At 36.6% G+C, this 9,950-nt stretch overlaps 1 protein-coding gene across 1 annotated transcript in view; it reads right to left on the reverse strand.

Moving 5' to 3' along the window:
• The window catches only part of LOC107739104 (leucine-rich repeat-containing protein 7-like), an 80,716-nt gene extending 74,243 nt beyond the window's left edge, over positions 1-6,473 (reverse strand). The window contains exons 1-2 of the mRNA XM_016551104.1: positions 6,415-6,473; positions 5,381-5,987 (exon numbers count right to left, since the gene is read on the reverse strand). Of these exons, the coding sequence (XP_016406590.1) occupies positions 5,381-5,405 (25 nt within the window). The 5' untranslated portion in view covers positions 5,406-5,987; positions 6,415-6,473. The remainder of the gene's footprint in view (positions 1-5,380; positions 5,988-6,414) is intronic.
• Between the last annotated feature and the right edge of the window lie 3,477 nt (positions 6,474-9,950).

The raw sequence follows: 9,950 nt of genomic DNA on the forward strand, positions 1-9,950 counted from the left end.
CCCCAAACACAGTCTTGACTGCAAAGCTCTACACCTCAGCAGACTAGTATAATTAATATGTGAGGGGAAAAAAGTGTTGCGTCATGTCCTTAGAACATACTGCTAATGGAGTGAACTGTGTTTCTTTCTTGTCACTGCCTACAGGCCTGTGAATGGCTTCTGACAATGTTGCATTAAACCTCAAACAAAACATTAAAGATGGAAAGAACTGATGCTATGTAGGCAAATATAAAGCCCATTTAGCTAATTAAGTCTATTACCATAAAGATGTACTATTACAGAAATCATAAAGGAGTGACAGGGTCAATTTGAGGAATATAATAAAAGGAAATTACAATTTGGGTTTTCTAAGCACATCTAGCTCCTGAGTACAAGGAAACTACATAAAAAAAAACGGAACTGCATGGACTGGACTTATCTTATAAAGCCACTTCTATGATTGATGTAATGGTAGCCTAAGGCTGTGAAAATAGTCGTCATTGTAAGAAACCTTCAGAAAGCAGAACAGGACACAACTGTGTGAAGACCAATGTACTGTAATGCACCTTAAGAGTAAATGGAAGCAGTGGGCTACAGACCATTGGACAAAACTCTGAGCAACATGAAGAAAAGCATTAGTCTTACTTGTGTTGCACTAGCATACAAAGAGCAAAACATCTAAGGATAGTAACATTGCATAACATTTTTCATCTTGCATTCTTTCAAAATCAGACATCACACATCAGTATCATGACATATTCCTGAAATACAGAGATAATCATGCAGCTTCAGACAAGCTATTCAACACATAAACAAAAGAAAAATTATAAAAAATAATAATTATTATTATTAGTTTTAGGGGCAGGTTATACACACTGCAAGCCATGGTTATCATATTTAACTTAAATAATACAAAACAATCTTTTGTTTTTAAATAAATTAAATGTTAACTAAAATTATTCTAAAAATGATTTCAGCTAGTTACCAAGGCAACATTTCTCATTTTAATTTAGTTTAGCTTGATGTACAAATTAAAACTAATAAAAACCTATACAGACATTCCAGTGGGTAATTGATGTTGAAAAGACATAAAATTGACAACAAACACTGACGTCACGCAAAAAAACAGATCAAATATGCAAACCAAACTGATATCAAAAACTTGACCTACATTGATTTGATTCAAAATGAACGTCAAACATACTGGCCTACACATAGGCCTACATTAAACCAATTTCAGTGTGGGAAGTTCCTATTTTCACCCAATTACCACTGGATGAAATTGCTGTCCAAACTGAATTTAAAATGATGTTACAGCATCTTGATCAAGTCTTGACTAATATTTGACATATTCTATATGATATGTCATATAGGGATATTTAACAATAAATAAATAAATAATTAAAAAGTATAATAGTGTCTTAAAGATACTAAAAGAACACTGCTGCAAACTCTTAATGAGTTACATTTACATTTTAAGAAAATCATGTTTGTTTAGTTTAGTTAATACTTTCATTAACAATCTTTTTTTTTTTTTTAAGGCCATTTTGGCTGAACATTGGGTCAGGCAACCAACACACTTGATTGTCCCCAAATAAATTGTAATGCACATAAAACTGCACCTTTATAAAATATCTGCAAGAGAGAAATGGATTGAATTTAACATGGCCCAAGTGAACCACCAACAGTACTCAAAAGAGCTAAAACCTATTTTAATTTTTAATAACAACTTCTGCATGTCCCCATAAGCTCCCATGCTTTGATCAAGCATACATAATTAAATTATTCAAGCACAGGGGCTTGTGAGTATTCCCCCCAGCCTCAATTTTGTACTTGATCATTCTGAGTTAACACTTAAAATTCTAATTTCATGGATTTTGAATAAAAATGTATCCAAAATGTGACTTTGACATGTCAAATAATGTTACTACTTGACTGTTTTTTAATGACAACACAGCTTGTGATTGGCAAAATCTTTACAACAACTAACAGAATGTTTGAAATCGTGTTCTTTTTTGCAAAGTCCTGTCACAATAGCAACAATTGAGATCTATTCGCACAAGACATACCATAGCAGGTACAAGGCCGAATTCAGACACATAAACCCAGCTGCAGCACAAGCTGATCCTATTCTGCTAACTGTTTGTCTTTAGAAGATAGCTGCACTGAAGGCATCTTGCTCTAAAATCTTAGAAATCATCTTTTATATATATTTATATATATACAGTGGGTACGGAAAGTATTCAGACCCCCTTAAATTTTTCACTCTTTGTTATCTTTGTTACATTTGCTAAAATCATTTAAGTTAATTTTTTTTCCTCATTAATGTACACACAGCACCCCATATTGACAGAAAAACACAGAATTGTTGACATTTTTGCAGATTTATCAAAAAAGAAAAACTGAAATATCACATGGTCCTAAGTAGTCAGACCCTTTGCTGTGACACTCATATATTTAACTCAGGTGCTGTCCATTTCTGAGGAAAAAAAATTAACTTAAATGATTTTAGCAAATGGCTGCAATATAACAAAGAGTGAAAAATTTAAGGGGGTCTGAATACTTTCCGTACCCACTGTATATATATATGCAGACAGTGGTTGGCACTTGGCAGCAGGACAGTCCATATCAGTGCCCTTGGCGACAGCCTCCGTTCCCCTCTGCTCTCTCCAAGCTCCTGGAACAGATCCAGCAAGCCTTCCAACTCCCTCCCCTGCTAGCAAAGGGCTATTTATCTCCTGACAGCCACAAGGCCCATCATACAAACATCTCTCCACCGGCCATGCCACTCAGCTTTTGTTCAGCCGTCATGTCTGCTATGGTCCTATTTCTCTGGCAGAATGAGGCACTGCGACCCCTAATCTGCTTACACCTGTCCAGCAACTTATCTGCGGCATACATACCTTCTCAGAATATGGCAGCTTAGCATGTATGCGGTAATAGCGTTGTCTTTCTGAGCAGACTGAGAAACTAAATTCACAGCAGCTATGCTAAGAAATATCTGCTTAAATGTTCCAGGAAGTGAAGGATGATGGACATAACATTATTGTCAAGGTTAACTAATAAAATAACTCTTAACAATGAGTGTTTTGTGACGTATTCCCACTAAAAACGTCAAAAAGTTGCAAATAGCACAGTGTGCATTAAGAACAATTACTTTAAAACTTCTGGAGCTTTTCGAAAGACATTTTGTTCTTCCAGTATTCTCAGTAACATTAGACCCTCTATAAGATATTCACAGAAAGTCTCAACCATTAACATAATTGGAGTGTAAATTGTGGCAATAAGGGAAATTACATGCAGGATGGCATACGAGAATAAATAGGTGGTTTTAGTCAGCTGGTTTAACTTTTAGTTCCTGGTTTAGCTAAACTAAGATACAGATGAACTGGATGGTTTAAAGGGGAGGTCTAATGCTATTGACTTATTTACACTGTTAAAGAGTTGCATGAACATGGCCAAAGTTTCAAAAAAAGAGTTGGACGTTTGACGGAGTATTTCTGTGCCAAATACACTCCTTCAGGGTTCGTATAATTTTCGGAAAGTTTTTTTTCGAGAATGGCCCTGTATGACGTCATAAAGGGTGGCATTCCTTGTATGGGCACTTCTCCCGGAAGATCGCGCGCACATGTAAACCAGAGCGAAAGCAAGAGTACACCCATCAACATGCTTCATTCGGGTTATGGAAGTCATAGGCAGTGCTGCACAGGACTTGCTCGAGTACGATTTTACATTTTGTTTTTGACCACAAAATCAACAATGTCACCTAAAGAAGTGTGTTTTTGGTTGTGAAGGAAAGATAACCTTGTGCAGCTTCCCAAAAAACCCAGCGGTAAGGGAACAGTGGATGCAGTTTGTTTCTCCAGGGCAGCAATGAAGTTGTGCAAGTGTGTTTGTTTGTTACCGGGATTTCTGTGACGAATGATTTATAAATAGATTAAATTTAAGTCAGTAATGTTTTTGTTCCTGTTTTATTTTTGTTGATGTCACATCTTGCAGACAATCGCTACGCAAAAGCTTCGCGTGCGCGTGACTCTTTAGCTCCACCCACGGCACGCCTCCAGGAGCTCGACTGTTTTCAGAGAGAAGCGGTACAGCTGTATCTGTCTTTTATAAATCTTATAAAACTAAAGACTCTTCGGAGATGTGAAGGATGCAATACTACTCAATAGGTAATCGAAATTAACATGAGATTGGCAGAAACTGTGTGAGTTATATCCCCTTTAATGAGGTCACAGTATGATGATTTAATGCAGTGATCATATGAAGAAGAGTAATGCAATTTTGGGATGTGACATCACATTTTTTGTACAGTATCAGAAGGTACAATATAGATTATTATGGAGAAATGTCATTTCCACACGTTTTCACAGCACTTTTCTGTATTATGCTGAATAAAGAAATATAAAGACGGTGAGAAATCCCTTGACTACATGTCAAGCTCTAAATCACTTGACTAAATACCAGACTACTGAGTCATGATGAGATGCTACTAGGTATCATATTTACAAAACTAACTTAACCTGTACAAGTAAAGCTGCAGTGAATCTGTAGAACATTTTAGAGGGGTTATACTGTAAGAGCAGTCGGGTAAATCAGTTTAAAAGGCAAAGTAAGAGGCAGTTTTGAATTTATTGTCTCTCAAAACACTAAATACCAACTGACACCACCGCAGCACTTAAAACACCTGTTTGTCACTATGCACTGCAACACCGTTCTAAGGTCACTGCATACAATGACAAAAGACTGAATTTGTCAAAATCTGCAAAATTCAAATTTTAACTAGTTTGATATAAGATTTAAATTTTTTTTTTAACATTTAGCATGTGAGAATCCCTGAAAAGGGGGTAAAACGTCACTAAAATGACTGATAGTTTGGAAGTGGCGGAAGATGCAGAATGCCTGAATGCAACAAAATGTTTTTCATAAGTGGGGAAAATAGATTTGTTAGAAAGGGGTTTGTTATACAATTTATGAAATATAAAATGAAATGCTTATTTTGAATTTGTTCTCAAAAGTACAGTATTTCAGCCCCTCCTGGACCCTGGGGCCTCATCACCTTTTTTAAATAAATAAATTGTATATCTTTTTAATTTTACATATTTTTATTTATTTCAAAAGGGTGTTTGGGGGACGTTTACCCCATAATAATCAAAACCGATTTCTATTCATTTCTTTAAAACTAATTTTGTTGCTCTATTAATGTTCAATAAAAAGATTAATTTTTTTAAATTAATTTATTTATTTCACTTTGTAAGCAGCAACCAACACATTTATACGGGGGGCCTTTAGATTGTTGTACCCCAAGTGCTTGATCTCATGCGTCTGAATATTACTCGATACTACCAGTTACACCACCATTTCAATATTAGCAATAAAACGACTTGGTATGGTTACTTACACTGAAGCGTTGAGTAATTGTCCATTAGACTATTCTACAGATTGTTTGGTACTCCAGCAGTAATCCCAGGACTGATCTGGTGCTGAGACACGAGTCACATCACACGACGGTTCGGTCTGTCCTCCGCTCCAGCGTTTCCCTTGCATCAATGCAGCACTGAACGGTCATAATGCGCTGTGCACTGACAAACTGCTCTACTGATGTCTTACTGAGATGCCGCAAAAGAAGAATTATGTTCCAAAGCATTTAGGAATATGTGTGTTGAGCCATGTCCTCCCATTAATGTGGAGGAATGGAAATTCAAGTTCATTGCCAACGATTAAATCGTATCTGCTTCTCTCGTTACGCATATTCAGTGAAGCTCAGACGGCTGTCATGACAAGTGACATGTCGTGACGGGATAGTGTCTGTAGCTACGGACCGCGCGTTTCTTCTTGTATTCTATCCATCTTGTCCCTTATTTCTGTTTGATGGATCAAAATCCGGCGCGGTAAAACAGCGGATCCAGTTCCTCAGGCTCCCACGAGCGCAGCGCGAGACTCTGTCCCCGGTACCGGAGAAGAGGGTCATCAGTGGGGGTGATCGAAAGAGAGGAGAGAGGAGTGGTCTGAAAGAGAGAGAGAACGTGCGGAGGAGAGAGAGAAGCAGAAAAAGAGAGGAAACCCGGTTTGACGTGACTCTGGCAGGTAAACGACACTATTCCGCCCATCTGCTCATTGTAGGCTATTTATTTATTTATTTTTAAGATGGAGGAATGTGTCACTCACTACCATTGCAAAACTTTACCACGATAACTATATAAACCAAAATATATAGGCCTAACAAATCAATACACCATTAAAACTCTTGTAATTTGTTATCAGCCACAAAACTTTGTAGCCTAGTCTCCATTCTTAGATGATAATGACCATGTTTAGCATGTGTAGGCTACTGTCATTTTTAAATTAAACTGTAAGTAATGCTATTGGTTCTGGACTTCAGCAAGACTTTGGATACAACCTCTCCACTTCGGTGGCTCACCGTTATATTTTTACCTTGCAAGCAGAAGGAAAGCAACATGTATCACGCTCATGATGCTCTCAGCTTCGTTCAGCGATGAAAAGCTTAACATGCTCAGTCGCGTCGTTTTTGGTCAAGCGGCAGTTTGGTCTGTTTATTTTCGTCTGTCTTCCCATTAGCCTACTTTTAGGACATTTGTCTGTGTAATCCGTTGTTGGCAGATGAAAAATCACGAACATTTTCGCATCCTTCCAAGAAAATTGCTCCATGTTCAAGTCGCTCTCTGCTTCCGGCTTCCCATATATGGACTGTATGATGTGAACGCCCTAGTGAAAAAAAAGTATACTTTATTGTATTTGTAATATATTACCTGTTTTAATAGTACATTGCAAATATACTAACAAAAAATTTACTATCTTTAAATATATAAAAAGTATATTAGCATCATGCTTTTGTCTATTTTCACAATACAACTTTTAACACACTTTAAAACAATTGTAATTTAGTATATTTTCTAAAAATATATTTTAGAAGTTGTTCCAATTTAGCACATAAAAGTACACTAAATACACTTAAAGTTATGCTTTACTACAATTTAATTACAATTAAAATATACTTAGTACAAAATTAGTTGTTCCAAAATAGCACACTTCAAGTTAACTAATCATTAACACACTTAAAGTATACTGACAATTAGTCTGGCTGCAAGTATACTTAGCATTTTTTTTTTTCACTAGGGCGTGCATAATACTGACATGCAAAAAGTGCCTCAAAAGCCTTGTGATTGGCTAAGAAAAGAATATGACTGGCCACTTTTATTTTAGTTTTTTATTTTACTCATGACTGGCATGATATCTCAGTGGTTATTTCTGAGATAACTCAAGGATCGTTTTCTACATATTTTTTCTATATATTATTCCATAAAAACATACTCAATCTCTAAAGAGAGAACTATCTCTTTGATATCTCTCAAAAAATTGAAAATTATGCTTCACTGTTCAGAATAAAAAAATATCAACCAAAAATAAAAGAAAGTGTAGCTTCTAAATAAAAAGAAAATGTAGCTTCTGAACTAAGCATCAGTCTTGAATATGCTTTAGACATCCACTATGCAAATGAAGCGCCTAACATACACCTTTCTAATGCTCAGATGTAAATACTTTATATATCTGTAAGCCATGCAGGCTTAAGTAGTACAATGCTGACAACCCCAACACAGGAATTCTTTTGAATGCAGTAGAACAGAACATATCAATAAAATGACACTAAATATACCAGTTTAGTCAAACGCAAGAGAAACCATGAAAAAAAGGGGGGAAGAATATTAAAGGCAGGGTATGTGATTTTTCAAAAACACTTTAGAAAACTGATTCGGGCCGAATCGCAAAACAAACTTGTAGCCAGTCAGCAATAAGGGGCGTGTCTACTCGTGATGTGGAGGAGAGCGAGTTCAGTGCATGGGACGGACATTAGCCGAGCCGAGCAACAGAAAGATAGAGATGGCGGATAAAAAACAAAAGAGGAAAACGTCTGTGGAACGATAAGGCAAGAAGTAGGACCCGTGTAAATATCGGATCAGCTTTCCAGCGCTGGAGAGAACTCAAGGAGCGGAGGCCTGCAATCGGACGCCGAGGTTGCTTTGTTTCTTCTCAATAGGTGAGTAACACCGTGTCTACAACAGCTAAAGTCTGCCTACACTGGACGCGATCAAACGACCGTTGAAAACCATTTGAAATTTGTGTCAGCACGTCATAAATAGAACCCGGCAGCAGTTTTCTGTCGGGATTTGTTGCGCCGCGCCGCTCACGTCCGTAGACACGGTGTAACATTGGTTTTGCTTTGTTTCACAGAACTAATCGTTGCCTGGGTTGCGTACGTATATGTGGGGCAGAGCTATCAAAATAGGGGCAAGACCCTTTTGGGGTAGGGGCGTGTTTGTTTTGGTGATTTCAAATATCAACATTGGCTACCAGAAATCACTTACTCTGCCTTTAATGTATCAGTTTATCCACCAGGAACAGGGATATTAATGACCTTTTTACATCCTTTCATATTCATATTATTTCATTTATATTACTGTGGAATCAAGGCTCCTAAAGTTACAATACAGCTAACCTCCATGGCCGAAAAATGGTATAATGGTTGTAAAATTGAACAAGAAAGTGATTTTAGCGAGTAATGATCAACTGATCAAACCATTCAAAATAAGCAAACCATTTCTTATATGAGGAATTCTTTATATGAAACACTAAATATCTTAGCGATATTGATGAGATAATAATAATATAGAACTAGCAAAGCAGTGCTGTACACTTTCATCAAAGGTATTTGTTATCCTGCTCAGCATACATGTCCAAAAATTGGCAGTGATCCTCAATTATGAGCAAGCAGATTATTGTTGGAGAAAAAGAAAGTGACGTTTTTTCAGAGGAGCAATTAAAAGAATTCAGACCCATGATAATATATCGATTCTAAGGGAGCTGATCATAATTAGGCTAATTCAAGTGACTATTACCACTACACGGTACAATTTCCATTCAAACACTCCTGCTCTTCACATAATAAAGTATTTAGTGATTATTAAGATGATTAATAAGTGAAATAGATTGGGTCATACAGGGAGAAGATACACATATTTTTGTCATTTCTGTTGGGGGAACAAGTAAATAATCCACACTATACATTCAATGTACTGTAGTAAACAAAAGGTTGTTCTGTGTTCTCAGGACAATGGTGTCATTGAGGATAATTATTTGTTATACTTTTCTGCTTTATTATTGTTTCAAATTCTATTGAAAAGCCTATAATAGGCTGTTTAATGGTAGATTGTGTGATAGTTTACCCTATGTAGTGTGACAAAATGCCCTGTTATTGGGGTTGACGTGTGTAAAAGGTCTCATTCTATATTCTTTAGTCTTTAGCGACCCGGGACGTAATTCACTACCCTCTCCCTCCTTCATTTTTTAAAGTTATACATCAACATTCTTAGTATTCCTCAAGCTATTCATTATAAACAATATAACAAGAAAAAATATATATATAAAAGAATGTCTGTTTTCTGTAGAATTTTTTGTAAAAAGTGTATAGGGTTGCTAGCGACCCGAGGTATGCAATAGTGTAAGTATATTTTCCCTGCACAACAATAATTACATATCTGATGACTCAATAAATGCAATTCACCTTTATTCCTCAAGATGGCACTTTTTGATAGACAACGATGACGTGATGTTTCACTCATAATTACTGCAGGCATATAACAAAAGAATACCATCAGCAAAAACTGAACTGGCTTGAATGGCTTTACTGCAGAGCAATTACTGTACGCAATGAAATATAACTGTCACTGTCATTTGATGGTGGATGTGGTGAATAAGCTGCCAGCGATCAAAATATTGATTTTGAAGACCCTGAAAATGATCATTTTGAGAATATGGTTGAGATCGCGAATATGAGCCAGATGCTGAATGTACTGGGGAAGTGCGCTTTGACGATGACAATCAGGGACAGTGATGGTAAAATCATCTGCTCAAATTGAACCCTTCTAAGCTTTAAAAGGTAACCAAATATGCTT

This window comes from Sinocyclocheilus rhinocerous, unplaced genomic scaffold (genome assembly GCF_001515625.1).
Source record: "Sinocyclocheilus rhinocerous isolate Xijiao unplaced genomic scaffold, SAMN03320098_v1.1 scaffold1182, whole genome shotgun sequence".
NCBI lineage: Eukaryota > Metazoa > Chordata > Actinopteri > Cypriniformes > Cyprinidae > Sinocyclocheilus > Sinocyclocheilus rhinocerous.